Consider the following 25419-nt stretch of genomic DNA (forward strand, 5'->3'; position numbering starts at 1 on the left):
CTTTTTTCTGTCTTTAGACCATTTTGCTATACATACTTAGGTTTAAACAGACTGGAAGCAAATGGGGGTATGGAAATTGACAAAAGTCTGATGCCAACCTTAAATCTTGTTGTTTTCCTAGGCAAGTATGGATTAGGTAACCTTGTATCAACACAGGAATCCACTTCCCAATTAAGGATAGTTTTCCCTCCCACCTACATCAAGAAGAATTAAAAGTAACTTTGTCAATGCTTTAAAGCAGCTCAGAATGTTTTTCCATTACAAAACAGATGTTTCTGCACATCAACTGGTGTTACCAGTGCCACCCTGGGAATAATGCTTGTTCTTTAATCCCTTCCCCAGAGTCAGCAGACTCCACATGCAGCACTGTTCTCGGGAGGCCCCTCCAAACTAGCTCCAGTCCTCTGTGTGATTATACCCACAGGCGCAGCCCAGCGCTGGTACATCTGGGATCTCAAACTCATTATGATTTAAAAACCTCAGTTCAGAAAGCACTTATGCATATGGTTAATTTTAAATATGTGTTTAACCTCAAACATGTGTTTACATGTTTCAGAAGGTCCTAACATTTCAACAGATCAGCCACTTAGAAATTTTATTAAAGGGGAGAAAAGTCTTAGGCTCTTTATTTCAAGATCTGTGATACTTCTGCAGCAAGTGACACTCTCAGCTGAAAAACACATGCATTGCCTCTCTACTTAAAAGCTTCAAATTACTTGATAATCTGAGATCTCTTTTATGGTTATTTTGCTCACTGACTATTTTAGGCACAGGTATTGCTTTTATTATTGTTACAGAGATAAATATATTTTCACATTACACATTTAATATAGCAGGCAAACGTTGGGACATCAGTTTTGGCTGTGACCTCCCTGGGTCACTTCTGAAAACAAGGCACTGCATTGCAATGAAATTTTAAATGTGATAAATTCAAAAGAAATAATGCTTCAGTACATATGCAAACAAGCTACACACCAAGTTCCACTAAGCATGTGTATGCGTTGTTTCATGTGTGGATAACTCCCCAGGTTTCATGCATTCAAACACAATAAATTTTACAACATTGATGAGTGAAGGAAAGAGAGAGGTAGCTGTACAGAAATATCAATTCTGTTGTAGTGAACATAGTTAAACTTGATAATGGAAAGAAATGACAGAGAAATGCCTTGTTTCAATCTCCTATTCATTATTCATCATGGACAATACCCAAAAGAGACTGTATGGTAATGAAATATGCTTGTTGAATACCAAAGGGACAGCTCATCTTTATGAGGAGACAACTTTTCTCCAAACTAAGCAGTCACACCCAGCACTGCACTGAGCCTCTTCTGGATATAATTATAATAAAAACTCTTCTAATAAATTTAGGAATTTTTTTTCTAAAGCTAGCTGGAAACACTGAGAATTCAATGACCTGATACTTGCTGAGGAAACACTGTTTTGATGGAGATTGGGTGTTACTTTTTAAAAAAGTAAACAAACACCATCTTTGCATCCTCGTTCAAGACAGCTTTAACTGGTTTAATAAACCACTTAAAAGGACAAGTTGACACTAAATATAAGTTTTATATGCAAGACATGGTCACGGAATGAGTTGCACTGGTAGAGCAGTATCTCAGGAAACTAAATGTAAGCACAGGGGTGCCTGAATATTGTGGCAGGACAAGCTGAAAGAGGCTTCGGACAGACATAGCAGATGCTCCTGAATAAAAACTTGTAGCATGACCCTGAAGGAGAAAGAGGTGAAAGAAACTTAAGGAGTTCCAGCTGGCAGTGAGGAAATGAGGAATATTAAGCAAAAAGATTGCCATTATTTTCAGAGTTTGGGGTGGGAGAGGGGGAGTAGAAATAATTTTGTACATCTTCCCTCTAAATAAACATGACCACGTGGGAAAAGTCTCTAGCTGCCTCCTCAATTTCTCATCTGAATAAAAACAAATGCAAGCGTTCGTTGACTGCTCCATCCAAAGGTGCAGCAATATATTCCACCACAGGCAAAACTGTCATGCAGACATGCCTTAATTTCTAACTTGAGAAGAGATCATAAAATACTTTGGAAAGTTAATGAGCTGCACTCACATATAAATCCAACCAATGTTCTTCTGGCATTAAATAAAATACTGGCTATGTCACTGACCACAGTACCATTAAGATTAATTTTGAGCACTCAGAATCTGTCATCTTGTTGAAATGGCTCAGGGACAGAAAGTGAACATGTTAACAACTAATATATAGCAAATGTAATTATGGACACCATTTCCTAGCCATTTCAGCCAGCTAAGACAGCCACGATCCAACCAGCACACACTCAGTCATTCAGCTTTGACTCTTCAATTACATTAGCACTACAGTTCACCTCATCTCACAGCAGGCTGTCACCCAGGTGAATCGGCAAACTATGACAACCAGGTGGGTAGTGTCCAGGCAGCCCAACTTCCTCACCTGGGCTGCCTGGACACCCATCAGGTTGGTGCTGGTACCAGCATGAGAAAGCATTTATGGAAGGAAGATAGGACCACGACAGACTGGATACAGATAAATCAAGTTATTACAGAACTTCAGCATAGGAGGAAGAACTATGCTATCGAGGGGAATTCAGTGTCTAAATTGTTGAGATACCCAGTGGTTAAAGCCCACTGGAGTTCTTTGTGGTAGGTGAAAAAAACAGCATAGCTTTAAGAAACAAAGCACATAGATTTAACATTATTTACCTATTACACATAAAAACTCTGACTCCGGGAAAAATCTGCTGTAGATGTACCCTAAGTGTTAACACCAGTTTCTATTTCCTTTGGTTGGGCTGGGATTGGATTGACATTTAAAAGAATTATCCTATTCAGAGTATTTATCATTGGCTATTTTACAGTCAAAGCATTCACATTGCACATCATTCATAAATAATATTTCACCTATTCTTGGATAATAAAATTCTGTACTTCTGTAACTCTGTTTTAAGAAAGTGCTAACAAGTGACCTATAATATTCAGCATCCCTATGGCATGACTGATTTTACCCAGCTAGACTGCTGTCACATGCACACAGCTGTTACCTAAGAGTGATCCAATTTGAAATTATAACCTGTAACCATTATAACTGCTGATTTATATTTTGGCATTGTCTAGGGGCTGTCAATATGACAACAAGGGTCCCCTGTGCTCAGCCGGCTACAGAAATAGGAGCAAGAGTTGACTTATTGTCAGGTCTCTCTGTCAAAGAAAAACAAAATACAGGGGAAATGAAGGATGTGGAAATATGGGCTTAATGTCAATGAGAAAACCTGAAAAAGAGCTGGAAATGAAGCCTGAATTTCCTCACTGCCCCAAATTGATAAATCATCTTTTCATTACAAATCATCAAATTACTATTCCTAAAACACATCTTCTGGAAAACAGCACCTTTTCCATTGCAAATTTTCAATAAATACGTCTTGTTTTCAAGCTCCTTAGTAGCAATACATTTTTCAAAAACTAGACCTAAACTATATCCCAAACTGTAGACCTGTATCCCTGAAATTGTTCAACTTCAGAAGACATTCTGAAAACTGAAGTATCCCATGTTCACTCATGTCTAAGAGCAACCATCTCATTCCAATAAATGGGATGGTTCCTCTTGGTCCAGCCACTTTTGTCAGTGGCTAACATGCTGAGACTATTTAGCTTTGTTTAAAGGGAAAGGCTATTTTACTATTCACTTAAAAGTAATTACTTTGAGAGATTTCAACAAAGTGATCCTCTACAAAATAGCTAGCAAGTAAAGTGATGTACTTGTTCAGAGCGCAACAAAACAACTGGGAGGAGACAGAGACAGACTGTACATGACAATCCAACAAAGGTGATTGTGAGGACGTTATTACTTTTCCTGTTTCACATAAATTCAGCATAACCATAGTGGAAAGCATAGTCTGGTAGATACACATTTAACCTTATCCATCATATATTGGCAATATCAAATACTTGATAAGTATTAGAAAAAAAAAAACTTGGTTGTAAATAAAGAGAACTGATGACAAAATACAGTCACAAGAAAAGCAAACCAGGAAGCACTGCTTATCTGTGAGCTCAGATGGATTTACTCAATGCATAGATGATCATAGCAGTGATTAGCAAAAGGAACACAGGAAAGTATCATCTTGTAAGCAACATGTAAACTTAATAGAAAAACTGAAAGGTAAGCAGATTAGTAGTGTAAGATGCTAACTTGTAAATACTCTTTAAAACTTGCTGGCACTAAGGAAACTAAGCATTCCGTAGACAAGTCTGCATACTTTTTGAAAAACTGTACCTAGCCTTTAGGAGGGAGAAAAACATGCACATGGGAAATTTTGTGCTCTGACTGGTATAAAATCCATAACAAAACCAAAAACAGGTTAAATCAATAAGAACAGCAACCATATTAACAGTAAGAGTTCCTTCAGGCTAAAAACTTCTTGGAGCAAAGAAACAAACAATTTGGCCAGTAAAAGCAAAATCCATAAACCATGAAACAGGGAAACAAGAAATCAAACTTTTTGTATAGATGCACACTAAAATCCACTAAAAAAAACCTTCATTAAAAGCTTTGTTTCCAACCTTCAACTGGCATTTTAAATACTTTTAAAAACCCACCAAATCCACAGAACAATAAAAAAATAAAACAAAAAAGCTGAATGTGCTAATAGTATCCAAACAGTTTTGCACAACTACCCTCTGATAAAAACATGGGCAGCATGAGCCCTTCAGCCAGAGAAGATAAATTAGTGAAGAAGCAGTTGTCTATCAATAGCATCTCCAAGACATGGCTCCAAGGAATCCCTCTTCTGAGCACACCAATCTCAGTGTAAAATATGATAATTAGGGAAAAAAAAAAAAAAAAACCAAAAAAAATCCAAAGACAAATTACAATTATAAATAGAGAAAGCAAAATAGAAGGGCTGAATCAATTAGAACATTATTCCTACCTCAGGACTCCCATCTGAGAAAGATCAAGGCTACAACCAGGGATCAAAGTGATTAACCACCTAACCAGCAGCCAGCAGAGACACAGATGAGAAGTGGCAGATCATATATATGTGAACAATGCCAACCTGGCAAACAGAGGCTTTTTTGCACCCTAAGACAGAAGAAGCTGCAAAATTCAAGTACACTGACATGTACAAATTTAGACAAATGTGATAAACAGACTGAGGTATGCTGGTTTTAACACACATTAATATAACAACATGTGAATCATTTAAGTTGAAATAAAATACTATAAAATGTTTAACATGCAGGGTTATTAATCAAATCCCTTCCGATATATAAGATGCTCAGATGTTTATGATTATGAAAAACTATTTTTGCACAATTATAATTCAAACTACATTCCTCATCTTTAAAATTCCACTACTCAGGACATATTTCCTATTAGGAAGATGCGAATTAATCAGCAACATCATCTGCATGCCTATGGAAAAGGCAAATCTGCTAACACCTTCTGATTAGCCACAGCTCAAACACTGCATCTGGTTCACAGCTGGACTGTCCTGGTTTAAGGTTGAATAGAGTTAATTTTCTTCCTAGTATCTGGTACAGTGCTGTGTTATGGATTTAGTCTGAGAATAATGTTGATAATACATCAATGTTTTAATTGTTGCTAAGATGCTATTTTTATTTCAATTATTAAATTGTTCTGATCTTAATCCAAGGGTTTTTTTTACCTGTTTTTCTGATTCTCCTCCCCATCACACTGGGGCAAGAGAGAGAAATGGAGGGGAGAGGGGCAAGCATCTGCATGGTTCTTATTTGCCAGCTGGGCTTAAATCACGACAGGTCAGCTAGCTAGCCAGCTAAACACCTGAGATTAAACTAGGTCTGTATGACTATCACAAGGGTTTCACAAAATAAAAGAATTTGGTAAGAGCTGACTTCTTCATTCATGTCAATGTGCTGGTCAGCATTAGATTAAAATAGTTGATTTAAAACAGGATTGTGTCTAAGAAGAAACAGGATTAAAACCTGTTTTCTTACAAAGCATTTTGTCTTTATAAAAATGTCGAGGCAATTCCTCGCCCAAGAAGCTAACTAGCACAAAGCAACAACGGGCTCCAACGGATTATGGTAAAATGGAAAGAAGTATCTCTGAAACCTGGCTTCCAAACTTTTAGATGCTGCAAGCATGATGGCCATACTGAAGGCAAAGCTGAACTCCAGCTAAAGGTTTACATCTTAAATAGCCTATCAATTAGAGAAACAGGAAGACAATAACATTTTTTGCCACAATCATTTCTTCTGTTTCCTAGCACAATGAACCGACTGCACAGATATATGTTCCTTTGCTGACAGTGGAGCAGACTGCATTGTTTGAACAGTCCTTCCTTCTTTTTTCGTAGCTGATGAAAATTTTCCCCTGCTTAGCTTCCAGCTGACATTCATGTCAATATAACAGCTTCATTAGTCAGTCTTTTTTACACTTTCTTAGAGTCTAAGATAGCATTCTGTCTCATGAGGCACATCCCGACTGCAGAGAGCAAGGTAAACCTTTAAAATGGCAGGCTTTATTAGCTCTCACAGTACCTGTATTCACAGCATAAACTGTGTCTATGACCAGAGGACTTGCAGAGTAACAAACATTAAGAACAATTACTAGGGGCAATATCAACGATGTATGGGCAGTAAGAGCATTTGTGCAGTGACATGAACAAATGCAAAACCTTTAGGAAGCTTTCATGGGATATAAACACTGGAAAGAATCAAGCAGGGACTTTGTAAGGAAGCTTTCTTTAGCGGATCGGAACAGAACCTCAAGTATCCTTCTTCCCCAAGTTTCTGGTGTTTGACTATCTTTGGCTGGACAATGGAAGAGGACAAATGGTCTGATCCTGTTGGTGTACAGTTTGTATACTCTAATTATTTGCAACAAAATATCCATGAGGAGTGGGATCCCTGTGCTTCAAATTTTGATTTCTTTAAGAGGCAAACTGTCACTAATGACATGGGGATGAAGGAAGGCTATTAAACGCAGAAGGGGACTGAATGAGCTAGGCTGAGAAAGTATAAACTAGTAACAAGCTGAAACCCTTCAGCCTATGAAGGAAACTGCTGCCAGAAGCTTCTAAGAGAAACATTTGTATAAATATCACTGACTAATACTCTGCTGCCAGTTTTGCCTAAAGCTCTCAAGTAGCTTGTTGCTACCACCTGTAAAATATCTACTACACTTTCCCCATGAGGGTCTTCCAAGCTGCCATTTCCTATTAAGCAGAGCAAAGGCGGGGAAAAAAGATGAAGGAACAAGAAAGAAATCCCAGGGAGAAGCATAGCTGCTGGATCACATCCTCACAGTGCTGACTGACTCCTTAAACGAAAGCCCAAAATGTTCCCTGGTTCAAGGACCAATCAATCCCATCATCGGCAGCCCAAAGGATTAAGCCTATGAGAGACAGCAAGCCTCTGTACTCCAGTCAGCTGCTGTACTTCAGGGACTCTTAAACACTTCTCAGCCAGCTGCTGTTCCGGAGTGCCTCTGTGCATTACAAAGACAAATACAGAAAGGCCTTGTGACTTTTACAGCTGCATTTGATCATTGCCCAGCTTGTTCATAAAATAAAAATAAAAATAAAAATAAAAAACTTAGTCACAGATTATGTTAAAAAAATATCAGAGTACTTCCCCTCTGTTCTTCTTTCTAAAAAAAATTAAAGGGTCTCATTACTTGAAAAAAAAACCACAAACTAACCACAAGATCAGTGCAAGCATGTAGACAGTGAGCTCAGTTTCAGGAAACAGCAAGCTTCTAGAGGAGAGGGCACATGAAGACATGAGCAACACTCCTCAGCAGCATGGACCATGCTTGTGAGGAGGAGAGAGCAAGCTCCCCTGGGCAGCAGAGCATGGTGCAGAGGAGCTAGCAGGCACACTGACACTGCTGTGTGTTACAGTCCAGCATCACTCAGAGACACGTGTATGGCAGAGGCAGAGCCGTGTCTGAGCTAATAAGCCTTGACTTGAAGCACAGTAAATGACCTGGGACACGATGCTCTGCTGACATTGCTCTATCCCACTCGCCATTCCAGAGGCAGCTAAATCAGCACCCATTAAGGGATCACCATGCTGTACTTGCTCTGTACTCCACTGAGGATTACTCATCTCTCCCTAAAAAGAACAGATGTGCATCATTCATTTTAAGCCAACGCAGGAATAGGGTCAAATATGAGCTGTGCAGTAGCTGTAAATCAGCTGAACAGCCATCATTCTCCACATTCCTCTCTCCCATTTTCTGTATTGGGACACCATGCCAGGGACCTCTAAGTAGCAAAGCTTGCATCCATCGGTCTTCTCTGACCCAAGTTTCACTGACACACTTGCACATTTCACTGATGCACTTGCACACTCTGCAAAGCACACCCACATAAGATCCTGACAAATAACTCTTCTTTGAATGCTGATTTTTACTTTGTCATTACTGCTGAGATGGCTAAGGATTTTTCAGACTTTTGAGCAATAGGTGTTCTGAAAGCTCTAGGGTAGTACTGAATCAAAAAAAAAGGCAGTTTAATATGTGGTGGCCTTTGAGCCCATAAAAACTGATACATCTTCATCCCATACTAGAAAGAGCTGGTACTTTGGAACAAACTCCAAATCCTATGTGACCAAGGGCTCAGGAATTATGGAAGTAGATCAAGTTACTAGCTCACTCACATAAGTAAGTCACTAAGCACAGCAAGGGAAAGATCTAATAGCATTTTGCTTCCTTTTGGTCCTGCAGCTTAAAAAGAAAACTGAGCCAAGAAAGCAAATACATGATTGAGGGTTTGTCTACACTGAATGCTGCAATGTTTGAAGAGCTGATCTGCAATTCATTTACTCCCACATTATACAGCATGATTACAACTATACAGTTTCTTTTAAATTAGTGATATCTCTACACCTGACTTTAGCATCTGTTACCTATCCCTGCTAGCTCATACATCAGTAGCTTTCTTACTGTACACTGTATTGTAAGCTGTACACTGGACTGCATTCACATGGATGTAATACAAGGACTTAAAATCTACAACAATCAACACAAATATTTAGAGAGTACAGAAATGGATGGAACAACATAGCCCTGTGAACAACTCTCTCATTTAACTCCCATAAGGAGAGAGTTAGCAGCAACCTGAGTTCATTCTGTGGACACAAAAACAAGGTTCCTAACAGGTTTCTACATTGTAATCTAAACTGGAAAACAAAAAGAGCTCTGGTTCAGAAGTTTCCTGTACATTTGTGGATTCTGGGATTTAGTAAAATGAAGAAGCTGAAGAGAAACAACCTAGAAAATGAGTGTATTTTCGGCTGTACAAAGTGTTTGGAGGCCATTTGCAGTCATCTATGAGCCATAATAAACAGCACATTATACTGGTATGAAATGCTATCCAGAACACTGAATTTTAACTGTGAGGGAAGGGATTTCATTATTGCTATTATTATGATTATTATATTATTATACTGCAAATAGGTACTGTGGAGGCACAGCATCCATGATTACAGTGTGTGACTCCACAGTCAGCTATTTGAAAAGAAGATTCCAGCTTGCAAACAGTTTGCAGATGTTCAAGACTACATTCATTAAAAATACATTGTCAGATCCAATCAGGAACAAAATGCAAGTTTGCACAAGTCTTTCAAAGTTGCTGTGGATTCCTTTTCGTGTTTTGCTTTCAGTATAGGCAGATTCTAAAATGAATTATGTTTCCATTGTGCATTTCCCATAAACAGTGCAGCATTATGCCAATGCATAATAATTTGAGTCATTAATATTATTTGAAAGTAACACAGAAAAGGTACTTTTATTATTACTTTTTGATAAAATGAAATTGGTAAGTTTGATACAATTGTTTTTTATACTACTTTCAATTACAGTATTAACTTGGTCATGGAAACACTACCACTATGGTCTATAACTCCCTCTGGTAACTCTGCTTTCACTACCCAGGGTGAAAAGCTGCCTTTTCATGGCTGCCTGCGTGCCAAGGCCCAGCTATGGTATTGCCTAGCTGTGTAATTGCTGATTAAGAGCTATGAGGAAGTCTGGAGGCAGACAAAAACATGAAGTTAAGAAATTTGAGACATCAGCATTGCTAGCTCAGGGATTCAAGAAAAAAATGCCAACACAAAGGTATAAAACCACAGAGAGAGATTAGCTGACCCCAGTAGGAATCATCACCTCCAGTCATCACCATTATCAGAGTCATCAAAGCTGGTGGCAAATGGCAGCTGAGCAACACTGAGGGTCTACTGAAAGGAACCACGCTGGACAATCCTCCTCAATCCTCCTTCCCAGCCAATGCCTGTCAGGACAGCAAAGATTGTGAGCAATGGTGGGCACACTAACACTGAGCCTAGCAGCTCACTCCTACAAATCTTCTGTGTGTTATGAAATAAATAATTGTTCTAAACTTTTAAGGTGAGTGTATCCTGCTTGCAGAATCTTTTTATACCCAGCCCAAACAAGCCAAAGAGGGGTTGTAACAGGCCATACCATGACAACAAAATTCCTTTACTGGCAAAGCCAATAACCAAACAGACACTAAACATATAAGTCATGCTCATTCTTATGACTTTACAGAATCAGGACATCTACTTCCCCTGCAATCAACTAATAACAAAGTCATTTATCTTTATATGAATACACGAATAAAATACAAAAGGCATGTATTTTACCTAAAATACTGTCTGAGGTTAGCCATATTGGGCAACAGTGCATTGCCAAGCACTGATTTGATTTTCATTGCACTGACGGCAAAGTCATTTATCTTTTTTCAGCTCCCAGTCTCCTTTTATCTTTTTCTTATGCTTCTGTATTTTTTCTCTATTCTGCAGTGTTGCTGAATGCTGATGAGCAGAAAATGGTACAAAACCACAGACAGACTCAGGTTTAAAAAAGTTCAGGTATGAAGGCCCAGCTTTTTTCCATTTGGTGAGTCCAAAGAAGCTGTATATTGGGCATTGTCCAGCTATATAAAGATCAATTAAATACCTCAGTAACTGTTCTTCTCTAGAATACACAGACTTTCAAACAGTGACATGATATTTCTTTCATGGTTCTAATATGATCTCCATTAAGAAGAGACATTATCTTCATGTCACTGCACTTGGAAGTTTTAATGAAAAATAAAATGACCAATGCAAAAAACAGTTTTCCACATATGAGACATATGAGAACCACATTTGTTGCCTTTTTTTTTCTTTACATTCAATTTGTTACATTTGTAGACTACCAACAGTCCATAAAATTCAGGAAAAATGGAAATATAAAGAAGAAAAAAAATCTTCCCAGTGTTGTAGTACTTACCTTTTAAGTGTGTTAGCATCTCACCAGGGATGTACAAAGCACTGACTTTTTCAATTTACCAGCTGAACTTGCCATTCTTACTTTGTTAGTACTGAATCAAAATTGCCTTAGCCCTGTTTTCCACCAAAACAAAACCAACGTATTTAATGCCATGACAGACAATACATTCCTCTTGAAACATAGCAGAATTTCCTAAGATTTGTTCAAGAAACAAAGGTAACAATTACAGACAAAACACTACAGCTTATGATTAGTAATGCTTCACAAAGCAGACATCTCAGATGTCTTTCAGGTCCTAAAGGTTCCTATGATATACATGTCTGCATACGTATCTGTACCTCTGCTGTAAGTCAAGAAGGAGGTCTATTCAACAGCTAACAGAACATAATGAGTGATTCAGAATATACTATAACAGATACACCTACATCAGGTCAGCTGACTGACCAAACTACACTGAAAGTATTGAAGATGTTGGTCAACTTTAACTTCAGCATAGGAATTGCAATTGCTAATGTTACTAGACTTCTCATACTGTGAAAAGTTCTGTGACCAGAACCATAATTACCTATGATTTCTAGCAATAGCCTTTATATTCTCCGTTCACCTCTTTAGGTGTATTTATTATCACATTGAAAGAATCTTTTTCAGCAATACTTTTCAGTAAGGTTCCATCAAAATTTCCTGTCACAAAAGAGAACATGCAACTGCCAGTTTCTTGCTAGTCATGCTCAGTTCTGCCACACCAGCAGAGACAAGCAATAATGAATGTGTCCAGAACTGACATGGACAATATGTGGACAATTTTATTTTTCTTGTCAAGCAGAAAAGTGTACAATCTGTACAGAATTATTCAGAATAGTCATATGTACAAAATGACGCAGGTGAATCTCATGAGACTGAGTGGCTAGTTGGTAAAACAGCAGATGAAATTCAACATTGGTAAGTGCAAAGGAACACAAAATAGGAAAAAATAATCATAACTATATGTACATGGCAATTGAGTCTAAATTAGCTATAGCTCAGGGAAGAATTCTTGGAGTTACTGTGAACAGTTCTCTGGAAACAGCTCAGTGCTCAGCAGATATTCAATAAGCAAATACAATGTTGCAACTGATTTAGGAAAGAACCAAAACCAAAACAAACTCAAGCACATTAATTTTGAGCACTGAGGGCAGCTGCGGCATCACCCCTCTCTTGCTCAGTGTTTCACACAGACAGTGTAGAACTTAAAAGGCACAGAGAACAGTGATAAGAATAAGAAGAGATGGGAAGCGAATCCCATACAAGGAGAGATTAAGTACTTTTGAGTTCTGAAAAAAGACAGCTAAGCCATCTATAAAATCAGGACTGGTACACAAGAAGTGAATGAAGAACAACCAGTCACTGACTGTCACAACAGAAGAAGAGGGCAGCCAATCAAACTGTGGAAAAAAAAGTATTTAAGTAAACTAGACACATAAGTAAAATACAAATCCTGTTGCCACCAATTGTCACAAGAGTAAAGTACAACAGCTTCCAACATGGATAATGTACATTCACAGAGAGCAGGTCCTTTAGTGGCTATTAAACCAGTGGCATATGTGTAACTCCTGGTCAGGGTCACTGATAGCTGGAATCTAAGAGTAATACTCCACTGGTTGTCATCTCTAAACTGGTCTCCATACAGGACACAGTAAAATATTTTCTGCTGTGGCTGTTCTTACAATATGCATTTTGGGGGTTTGGTTTGTTGGGGTTTTTTTTCAAGACTGAAAAAAGAATATTTCAATGTAATTTAATATACAACTTGAAGGCTAGGTCTGGCTGTGGGTCCCCTGCACAGTACCTCTTCCTAGTGGGTTTATTTTCTCCAACTACAGTGACCAACACAGCTGACTCTGGGAAATAGCTGATAATGAGTTCTTTGTAATCAGGAAGGTGAATTACAGATAGAGAAATGGTAAAATCATCTCACCCCTCTGAAGGGTCTCACTTGTAATTCACACATACCAAGCACCTAGCATTATCTTCACCTGAGTAATAATGAGAGCGGCTTGGATGTGACAGAGTGACACCTCTGCAAGTCAGAGTGTGGCAAAATACTTTTACAGACAATTTTGTATTATTCATACTCCACAGTTACAATGGAATATCACTAAAAAGGATAGTCATATATTTCCTCCTTTTCCCATTAGATCCATGGACTACCCACACACTGGGCAAGATGGTTCAGTCAACCGGTTATTAGTTTTTTTCATTAGCTTCCCTTTGGATTACTGCAGTGAACAGGCTCACTGTTTAGCCATGGATCACTAGATTTGGCAGAAATGATACAGCATAAGTGTGCAAGCAAGGGCAGGAGGAACAACTCTGTCCAGTAGCAGCTACACTGTGTTACATTCAACGCTAAACTGCAACCTATGGTTCAGCAACATCATTTGAATTTGGTCTGCTGAATGAAAAACACAGAAGTCTCTGGACCTGAAAAGACAGCCACTGTGAAGTGACCAGATTCCACAAAGCAGCCACTGAAGGAGAAAGGAAAGGATATGAAATTCTGTGGTCAAGGGCTGGTAGGCAGAGGGGAGCTTGTCCAAGTTCAGGTGACAGAGCTCAATAAATATGGAAAAGCACTTCAACTGGTAAATGTTTATCGGAATTGTTACAGTAGTTCAACTTCATGAAAACACACCAGCATCAGTAAATCTCCTCTGCATTTGAGAGGAAGCACTTTTCTAGAGCAGATAAGATTCTGCAGGGAAATAAGTTTTGCTCTTGTCTGGATTTCCTCATGTAGGTACTACAAGGTATCATTGTACTGGCGACTTCAATAAGGAAACAGACTGTATAATTAAATGTATTTAAATACTTTAAATGCTGTTCAAGCACATGTGTATATACAAAACAGTACTCAGGATACTTCTTAGCCATCAACCCCTGAATAACGGAACTATGAAACCAGGCAACTCTACATTACCAGCTGCACTATGATTCACTGATCCTTTTTATCCTCACAATACTTCTTGGTAGTATAATCATTCCTAGTCATGTGTGATTCATCAAAGTATTTTGTAGTCAAGACAAATGTTATAATATGGCCTATTGTAACCATGCAAATTACAAACCTTCATTTCCATACCTAAATTATGCTTTTGCTGAACTTTTTCTGCTGCTCAAGCAGCTCTCACAAGCTAGTTAGGCATTTCAAAATTGTTTCATAGCATGGAGTCCCAAGCTTTCTAAGAGGTGGCCTTCTTCATCCCTTTTCTACCTTTCTCAATCCTCATCATGCTTTCCACATCACTGGTTAGAAAAGGTTTGTGTTAGGTTTTTAACTCTAAGCTATCACCGTATCTCCTCTGCCTGCCTCATGTGTTTCCTGTTGCCAGGAAGTAATGCAACTCGAATTGGCAGACAAATTATACAATACTTTCAATGGCAACTCTGAATGACTGTTCCATTGAGGGTCATCACAAGCCAAGTGATACTGAGACACAGAAAAGTTTCAAACTTCTTTTTTCTACACCAACATATCATACTCCCAGTGAATTCATCTTTCTCCTGTCTTGGGGCCTATTAACTTTAATGCACTTATTGTTATCCCTGTCCACAACAGATGCAATACTTTTAAGTAAAAACTTAATAGACTCTACTCCAGTTCTTAATCCTCTGCATCTTAAAACCTTTTTTAAGGAATTGATCATCAGGGTCAATGGGTGACTTTAATGTAATTTTTAGAACTGCTCATATTAACTGCCTGAATTTCCAGTTCAGAACAAATGGGTTTGGCTCAAGTATAAACATTAAACATCTCCAAGGAAAGTAAAGCCTAACATGGTAGAGGTTTTTTAAACCAAACACAAAAAAGAAACAACTCTTCTTGTGGGTAAAACAATAGATCACAATAAATCATACTAAGAATCACAGTTCCATGAAGAATCCTAACTAAACCTCAAAGTGATGCTATGCGCTCCTTCAAATGAAACAATGGGAATAGAGAAAAAAATACATTTCTTTCCCAATAGGAACTAGAATAGCAAGTTTTTAAATACATGCACAAAGGCAAACATACACTTTATATGCATCATAGATGCATACTTTCAGTGCAAGTAGATAGACCAATATTTGCATGAGATGACAGGAGGCTTCCAAATACATGCAGAATGCTACTACTATCTTTTCCAGTACTTATCACAGAAAGCTGATATAGTAAAACTATTGCGGACTGAAATATATCAGACATTCCTTGTGATTGCTCTGTTCACTTACTCTAGAACTGCATATTCAATGCATTTAAAACATATGGAGTTGCTAAGGAATAAAACCCAAAGGTTAATGAAGAGAAGAAAACCAAGTTTGGTTATCACTCCCCGTCTGAATCCACCTGAATCCAGTTAGCAGAACTTCAGTAAAATGAGAATCAATCCTTTAATCTGGGGGTGGGGGAAGAGGGAGGGAAGCTTATGCCTTCTCTGATGCAGTGGTAGCCAAAAATGTAAGTATTTATTTTATGAATGCATATGCATTCATCCATGTGACTTTAAATGAAGCAGTACACTGCATCACTCATTCACATTCCCACATACAGATCTGGGTTTCTATCTGAATTACTCAGGTCCAACAAAAACCTAGCAAACTCTCTCACTAGGTATAAAACAGCCTCCCTTTTTTCTCATGGCATTTAAAGGGTAACAATGAACTTACTCCAAAACAATATTATCAGATTTTAAACATAAAGGAACACTTCTCAGTAAAACAAAACACAGCATGATGAACTGTTGTTCAACCATGGACTGTGATTTAATTAGCCAGAGGCCTGGAGAACTACAAGAAATACATACGTGGTATGTGAATGATTCAGTAGGTATACTTCTTTCTTTGAAATTAATCCACAGGAATCCACTTCCCTGCTTCATCCTCTACCTTTTATTCCCTTCTTTTATCTCCTACACCTTTTATTCTCTTCTTCTTTTATCTTTATTAACTAAGGTACTGCTTACTGTCCTGAGGATACAAACTCTTAATTGAGGTTCCAAGCTGCTGTGACTACTAAACTATCCACTGCACCAGGGAAAGGAATGGTGAGGGGGAAGGAAGTGTGGGTACCCCCAGAGGGGCCACCAGTGAATGCTAATAAACATCTTTTGCTTCTTCTCCCCTCCTCCACTGCAGTAATTTCAAATAAAGTATCAGTCTTCTCACTCTGTCCCACACTGCCACACAGCTCCAGAGCATGCTGTGAAACAAAACACACTGCTAAATATTTTTCAGGATAATCCACTGTGGGATAACTTTCTTTTAATACACTTCAGGTCATTTACCCTTCAAAGAGAAACATAATCTGCTTTCAAATTATGCTGTTCCAAATAAGAAGATAACAGGCTCAGTTCTCATCTCTGGCTGCTCTTGCTATGTCTCAACAGCATGCAGCAGCCAGAAAGCTGTCAGACAGGAGCAGTGCAGGATCTCCTAGGGTTATCATTCAGTGGAAAGAAGCCAACGCAGATGGTTCTCTGCCACCTGTACCCACCTCACTGCACGAGAGGGGTGCCAGGGGGATGAGGCTACATGCCGGGCTCCAGTAGTTAGGCAGTCGCATCAACCACTATGAGATGGAATAAACTTGTTTGTTCATAGAATACTTTGTAGCTATAGTCTTTAAAAATTAATAAACTAGAAGTCATTTTCAATATGCAAACCTGAAACAGAATAGGTAATCGAATTCTAATACGATGAATCTGGAAAACTAATGATTTCTTTGGACTACTAATGTATCATATTAGTTTCTCACTTAAACCACAGTAGTGTCCTGGTTTATGCTGCGATAGAGTTTATTTTCTCCTTAGTAGCTGGTACACTTCTGTGGTTTTGATTTAGTATGAGAATAGGGTTGATAATACACTGATGTTTTAGTTGTTGCTAAGTAATGCTTACCCTAAGTCAAGGACTTTTCACTCTCTCATGCTCTGCCACTGAGGAGGGGCACAAGAAGCCAGGAGGGAGCAGAGACAGGACACCTGACCCAAACTAGCCATAATCCATACCACAGCACATCATGCTCAAGATATAAACTGGGGGAAGTTGGATTACAGCCACCGATTGCTGCTCGGGGACGGGCTGGGCATTGGTCAGCAGGCGGTCAGCAGTTGTATTGTGCATCATTTGTCTTTCTTGGGGCTTATTCCTCTCTCTCTTTTTCCTATTATTATTATTGTATTTTACTTTATCTCAATTATTAAACTCTCTCATCTCAATCTATGGGGTTTACATTTTGCCAATTCTCCTCCCCATCCCACAGGGGAGGGAAGTAACCAAGCGGCTGCATGGTGCTTATTTGCCAGCTGGCATTAAACCACAAGCAGTAAGCACTAAACTGAGTAAAAGGTACTCGTAAAACCAGCCTTTCTGTTGTTACTACAGAAAAAAATGTCATACAGGCCAAAGAAAGCACAAACACACCTATACATGTTCAGATGTGCGTGTGCTTTTCCAGCTCAATAATGTCCCAACACATCCTTTGTAACATGAGTTTTATTTTCAACTGTTTGATGAAAGCTATTCTGGGGAGGGCAAGAGTGAGACATTTGTAATGAAGACCAAAAATGAATGGGTGTCATCACTATCAGAGCAGCATTCCAGGACATATAAAGATTAAACATTACAAGCTTGCATCACACTAGGCTTCAGAAATATGCCAGGTGCTGCTTGAATTAGCTGCTATCTGTTTATCAGATACACATGTGGCCTCCCAGTGGTAAGTGATGGGCTAACAAAAGTTACTTTTCAGGTTTAGGTGGGCTTATGAAATAAAGGTCAACTCTGGAGCTGGACTAAATTCAGGCTACAGAAAAAGAAAACCTAATTTTGAGAACTAATTCTACTTTTGATAGCTAAATCATTCTTCTGTAACAAGTTTGCTCACCCAGAAAGAATTATCTGGTGTGTAACTGATCCAATACTGATTAATAAATAATAACCAACGGAGAAACTTTGCTGGCAGTTAATAACTAGCAGCTGAAGAGAGGTCCTAAGGAAGAGCTTCAGGCCTTTAACCCACATAGTCATCAACTGGCAGAAAATTCCTGGTGTTGAGGTCATTACTGTTATTACACAAAAATATGACTACATTTTTCACATTTAGTTAAAAAAATTCTAAGCCCTGCAGGCTGAACTGCACAATAACTGCAGAGATATTTTAGAGAGAACTGATGTTTTGGTTTTTTCTAGCAACTAACAATGATGGAACCCACTGGGGAAAAAGTTAATCCGAATAGTTGCTCAACCTGATTTTATTTTTAGACTACTAATGAAAAGCCAGCTCTTCAATTTCCTCAGACTGATCATCACTGCAGATGAGGGAATGCCCAGCCCAGCTCTCAAGCGTCTCATAGATTGCTAGAAGCACACTACCTCCAGATATCTTGTCTTAAAGATGAGTATAAAACCATGGTCCCATGGTGCTGGATCTAAACTAGCATGAGTCTTTGGACATGCATTGATTCTGACCCAAATCTACTTATGTGATTCTGTTCACTAACCCTTTCTGGGCAAAAACTGTTTTTCATTTGTGCAGAATCAAGTGAATATTACTGCACAGATCCCATTTCTGAGACCACTCTATCTTTTTGTGTGATGCTGAGCCAAACTGAGTGAGCCTCCCAAACACATGCCTAAAGGAATTCAGTGCTAGGATGTTCATGCAGGCTCTCTGCAAGGCAGAGCACACTACGGAAACAGTAATTCTCATATTTTCTTCTAACCAGATTATTACAGCTCCTCCTTATTGGCCAAGATAAGACTTAACTGTAAAGTATTGAATCAAGATCTTAAACCAGGAGCTTGTGATCCCTAATTACATCTTAGATGAAGTAATAAGAAAACGACAGCAGTGCAATAAAGGTTGGCCTTATTGTGGTATGACTCTTCTCATAAAATCTTTGTTAGCCTCAAGATCTTTTTCTGTATCATGACAAATTACTTGGCACTGATGACTCCACAGTAATGTTTAATATAACTGAAACCAAGACATACCCAGTTGTAGAGGTCTCTTCAAAATGTAACACACAAGGATTCAGCCAGGCAGTGGAGGTCCTAGCTTGGAGCTGACTAAGCTGTGGTCAGGTCTACATACTGCCAGTCCTGCAACACATGCTGCAATCACTTTGGAAGAGGAGCAGGAGTAGCAAAAGTGAAACCACACAAAATTCTTGTTTCAGCACTGCCTTCCGCTGTCATTCCTCTTCCCACTCACCACCACCCAGCCAGATAGCCACCTCCTTTCACTGCTGCTCACTCCCATCTGCTCTGATGCTGCCTGCACTTGCTCTTCCAACCCCTGCACCCACAATTCCTCCTGACTCCACTCCTTTCCATGCACTTTTTTTTTTCTTTTTAGCAGATACTCCCCCTGACAAGAGCCAAACACTTTAAACCCGTCAGTTGGCATTTTATTTCCACACCTATCTCCACACCCTGTCCACAGCAAAAGAGAAGAATGGTAGAAGATTAATATCCCTGAAACACCTCTTTCCAGCAATATGTTCATCTACAGCAATATATTGTGCTTTGTCCCTAGGCACTCGCTCCTTGTACTAACTGAAAAGAATAAATCAGCAGGGGAAAAAAAGGAATTACAATAACTTACGAGACAGAGAAAAGGCATACAAGATGTAGTCAGTTTCCATGTCCACCAGACAAAAGAACAAAAAACATGGTTTAGACAACAGAAGTACAGCTAAACATGAGGAACAATAAAAAATAAATACAGATGGGAAAAATAAAGTAATAAAGTAGGAAAAGGCCTGGTGGACTGAAAGCACAGATAAAAAAACAATGAAGAAAAGAGACACAGAGGTGATGAGACCAACATTACAATCCAATGAGCAATATTTTGCTTTTAAAAAGTACTGACAACATACATAAGAGGTATGATTAGGAAACGCAGCATATGAGTACAAGCAAGGAAGTACGTGAAGGTAAGTGGTGTTTTCTGGATTATTGACTGTGCAAAGATGACAGTACAGAGATCCCATGATTTTCACCAACTATAGCTGACAACTGCTAGAGCCATACAAAGATCAGCTAGGCTGCTCACAAGGACATCTCTCCTCCCCCAACACACCATTACCTCAGGCAACACCATGGCAGAACTGCACTGCTCCCAATCCACAGCAGCAGAGGTGACTACGTACACCACAGTCCTTTCCACAGATGTCAAGCCCCTCCCCAAAGGCAAAGGCAGTGATTTCCTGTAATCCCAGATGAATCTGAACAACATATTATATATCTGCAATGCATACAAAATCAACTCCGCCTTTAAATTACCTGCTTTGGAAGGAATTCTGATCAGACCCATATGGACTTAAGAGTTATGCTAATGATTCATATCCACTGAGCTGTGGTCCTAGAAAAGCACTGCTTGTCTTAATTCCCCTTTCCAAATTAATTTCAGTGTATGAAATACAGAACATCTTCCTGTCTGCAAGAATTATATAGGATATATCAAAATTACTATTTTGATTGGCTACCTAAGCTTTCCAAAAGCCAGCTTCTATTTATAACTTGATTTGTATTTGAATCTCACATTTTGGTTAAAATTAATTTTGAGGTCAATGTCATTCTTTGAGATAAACTGAACAGCTAACACTTAACCATTTCTGAAGAACAAATCTGGTTTTGACCTCACTGTTTGTTCTGTTCTTCAGGGAGTTTATCTACCCTTGACCATAGCACTGTAGTAAGACTGGCCAACTGGAAGAGAAGTGAGATTTTAATCATTAGCACACTGCCAAAATCTGAAAGTATAGACCCTTGACCCCAAAATGTTTTGTGAACCGAAACCAGGTTCATGAAAGTACTAAAATAAAAGTCTATGCAAGCTGGTCTTTTAGGTGTCTACTACATGTCTAGAAAATAAATACCACATAGGTTGCATTAACTGAAGAAAGATTCCCCAGTTCAAGAAATGGCCTATCAAAATGCTTCAATATGGATGTTTGGTTAATTTTCCTGAGCATTCATTCATTTTAGAAGCAAACTTACTTTTATCATTGCCATGGATATAGGAACAACTAGATTTCAGGGGAAAAGTGGCTTTAGAGGAAACCAAGAAGTTTAAGATTGCAAGTGTCAGGACTCACATAATTTCAAATTCACCCAGAAGTGTCCATGAACTCCTGGTATTGCAATACAAAAGACTCAAAAAGATGGATTACCTCAGCAATTCATCTGAATGAACACAGCTCTGAACCGAAGTGTTTGCCTTAAAAGATACTCTTTCAACAAAACTGAACAATGATTAAAGATGATCAGATCACAAACAGACTGAACAACAGCAAGATATGCTTAAACAATAACTCAGTGTAAGCTATTTTGGTATTTTGGGGCATTAATATACCTCTGTGATAGGGGCATTACAAAAACCAAGAGCTAAATCTCTAGACTAACCAAACCATTCTATGGGAGAAGAGACTATCTCAATCTATATAGGTCTATAGTCTTTGTGAAGATTACCTGCTAATTTGCTTAATTGTTGGCAAAATTCTGTGTAGCGATAACGTCAAGCTGGAGGAGTATACATGTGTATGTCCTATGTATGCTGAACCAATGATTCAAGTATAACTATCAGATTCTAGTAGCCACAAAATTCCTAAGAAATTAACATTCGGATTTTCTCTTCAGATTCCTTTTAAATCTGAACTCTTGAGAACAGTTTTGCCAAACATGGGAACATCAGAAAGTTATTATTTACTCTCTATATGACATGACTGTGCCTCTGTCTTCAGGGTATCAAACATACCCAAGCAACAAAAGCCTGCAGGATATGAGTTCTGAATAACACTGAGAAAATGAGTTAAAGAGGAAGTAGGTTGTATCTTTCAAATTGACAGTCCTGAAGTCCACCTCCTATGTTTCACATATTTTCTTACAGTGACTGTTGGAAGCTGAACTGCTTGCAATGGTTCCTAGATGAATCTAGGACATTCTGCAGTTAGATAATAGGCTAGTATTGTGTAGGACAAACTTGTTAGCATTACACAAGTATTAAACCACAAGTAACGTGAGACCTACCTAATAGAGTATACACCCAAAACTTCCATCTTATTACAGTTAAAGGAGAACCTCAAGTAATCAGTGTTTTCAAAAGCTGAAAAATACCTGGCCAGTCTTAAGACTAATTCCTTCAATGAATCCTACCTGGATAGAAGTCTGTTTCAGTACTGGTTGCTAGGAAGTAAGAAATGGCTTGATTTCTCACCCTGTTCTACTAGGCCAGTGAACATTCCTCTTTATCAGGGAGTGTATTCATAGGACAAGAAACAACAGTTTTAAACTGAAAAAGTGTAGATTTAGATTAGATATTAGGAAGAAGTGCTTTGCTATGAAGATGGTGAGGCAATGGCACAGGTTGCCCACAGAAGCTGTGGCTGCCCCATCCCTGGCCGTGTTCAAGGCCAGGTTGGAAGGGGCTTTGAGCAACCTGGTCTGGTGAAAGGTATCCCTGCCCATGGCAAACCAGAAACTTAAGTCTTTCAGCCATCACAGGTAACCAGTAGGATCACAAGCACGGCCTCAGCACTTCCCACATCCTTACATTAGTAGATCAAAGCACCTCACAAAACCACTTCCTAGCCATCCTCCCTCCTCTTTCATGGAGCCAGAGAGCAGTGTCGTAGTCTGCTGGCCATGGTGTGAATGGAGAGGAGCGAAAGGCCACCAGTGTCCTACCCAGCTGTTCAGTGACAAAAACAAGACATTTTCTGATCGCTTCAGTATGGAACAAATGAGGGATGCCAATGCAGAGGGCTGTCGTGCATCCACCTTCCATCAGTGCAGCCTTGAGTCCATACTAGGGCTATGGCATTACTCCAAAAACCTTCCCAAATTTTCATTTATTTTTTCAGTTCAGTTTTCAGCCAGATCATACAGCTGTACAAAGCTGAAAGCTGGCACAGGGAAGACAAGAAATACCTTTTGCTCAGAGAACATGGAATCAGCTCCCTCCACAGCAGCTCAATGCTTAGGCTACCTACAAGTGGTTATGGAGATGTTTCCTGACCTGATGGAAGGGAGGTTTGCAGTCCTTCCTCATGCCCCAAGACTACAGCACAAAGTCACGGAACATTTGCAGAAGTACAAAGTAAACACTCCCTTTGCTGAAGTACACAGCTTAAACTGCTGCCTAGCCCTCTGGTTCCAGAACTAGCTCTGTTTTGTCAGTCACAATAACTAAGAAGGAGGGTTTCTCTCTATGTTCACCTGAAAAATCAAGATGACAGCACTGTGAAAGATTCTATTAAGCTGACAGCATTCCTCATGTATGTTTTGGCTTGTATACAGTTCTGAGTTTGATACTTGTAAATGAAACCAGACTGACACAAATAAAGGACTTTCTCTCTTTTTATTCCATGGCATAACTTCTGGAACCATGCCATATTTGGAAAAAACAGCTCCAGAAAGTTAGTGCTTCCATCCATCTGGACTCCACAGGAAGCTGACAGGTTGTAGAGTCCTGCTCCTGAGCAGGAGATCTAAGATAGAAATTACTTTATCAGCTTCCCGAGCTAACACACAGCACACTAAGGGACATGTCAATACTGAAGGAAGGGACTGGAAACCCTGCCAGTATTACTGCTTTCTTTTAATAAGTAGTCTCATGAACACTGGTACTGAAAAGGCTGCAGGAAAAATAAGAGAAAAATTCCCAAGTAAATTAAAGTGAAGTGAAATGGCATATTTAGAAGCTTAACATTTCATCAGACAACCACACTTACTAAGCTAATCAGTTATAAAAAGCATTAGACAAACAAAAAATATTAGAAACACCTTCAAAAGGATGCCAAACAATACACACTATCATTAAAATTTTGGGAATGCTAATCAAGAAAATGCTTTTAAGAACTTCATGTTATGATCCCTTACAAAAAGTGAGGGGTTTCAAAATAATGACATGTATTTGATACAATATTAAAAATACTTACAACTACTCCACTCTTGGTGACAGTTTCCCGGTACGTAAAATTGCACACTGCCCAAGCCAGGTAATACGTGGACATGAGAGGGGTCTGTGAAAAGTGATCTGTAACCCATCCATCTTCTTCAAAAACAGAAGTTTCAACTGGCATGTTGGACAAAGATAAGTAAGTTGCTTGATGCCTGATGCTGATCTTGAAAGTGGCCTTGTAGATAGGCTCGTCAAAGCAAGGAAAGGCTTTTCTGGCATGAGTAGGAGAAAACTGTGTAACACCAAGAAACCTAGAAAAGAAGCAAACAACAGAGAGATTACTAACTGTGCACAACATTTGATTCATGGACATAGCAAATAAGACACTGCTTGACTACTGTGGAAAAAAAAAACACAAACTGTACAAACTATACAGTGCTTGAACACTGCTTTATCACTTTCTTACTCCCCATACTGCAAACACAATTGATACAAAGTAATGGTCTACAAATTTGCAGACACCACACTGACATTAAATAAATAAATAAACCCTCACCTTGCATTAAACCAGGTTCTAGCAGTTTTGCTCATCGATATGTGAAAAAAATGTTAGCCAGTATCGATGATATGATGTAAGGCAAGCACAGTCCTCAGTTCAAACCAGGATTTAACAGCCTCTGGGGAGTTCCCTCTGCCCTAAGACACTGACACTTCACCATTCTTTGGGCACGAGAACTTAGGGTCACATAATACACTCAGGGGGGTTACTGTTTTCCACTGCTGATTAAGTATGTACTGGCTGTGCATAGGGGCATCCCTAATGAGACACAGTACCATACAACACTGCTGTTAATGGGGAAGTCCAAATAACCATTCTGTGAGCTTTAAAGATTTACAGATATATGCAAGTGATTAAACAAGTACTGAATTTTAAAAGAAATGCATGTAGAGTTCTACACATGCGTTTTTTCTCTCGTGTATTTTATAGAGACCAAATCAATGTTCTCAGTTAATGGGTCAAATTAGGAAAGGACCTCTGAAGAAGGAAAATACATTTATTTTACCACTGTAAAGAATGGGAAGGCTTTAGTTTGACAATAAAATCTCTAACTGTTTTCCATAGAACAAAAGAGATTTTAATCCAGACAGAGAATAGGAAGCATTCTGGGTAGACACTTATATATACACATTTGGAGAAAACCCATGTG

At 38.9% G+C, this 25419-nt stretch overlaps 1 protein-coding gene across 1 annotated transcript in view; it reads right to left on the bottom strand.

Annotated features, from left to right (window-relative positions):
• Nucleotides 1-25419, bottom strand: part of TRHDE (thyrotropin releasing hormone degrading enzyme) — a 213640-nt gene that overhangs the window by 182306 nt on the left and 5915 nt on the right. The window contains exon 2 of the mRNA XM_057429460.1: nt 24249-24522. Within this exon, the coding sequence (XP_057285443.1) occupies nt 24249-24522 (274 nt within the window). The remainder of the gene's footprint in view (nt 1-24248; nt 24523-25419) is intronic.

Source organism: Pezoporus wallicus, unplaced genomic scaffold, assembly GCF_028554395.1.
Source record: "Pezoporus wallicus isolate ANWC-B61680 ecotype Strahan unplaced genomic scaffold, APGP_CSIRO_Pwel_v1 contig_5069, whole genome shotgun sequence".
NCBI lineage: Eukaryota > Metazoa > Chordata > Aves > Psittaciformes > Psittacidae > Pezoporus > Pezoporus wallicus.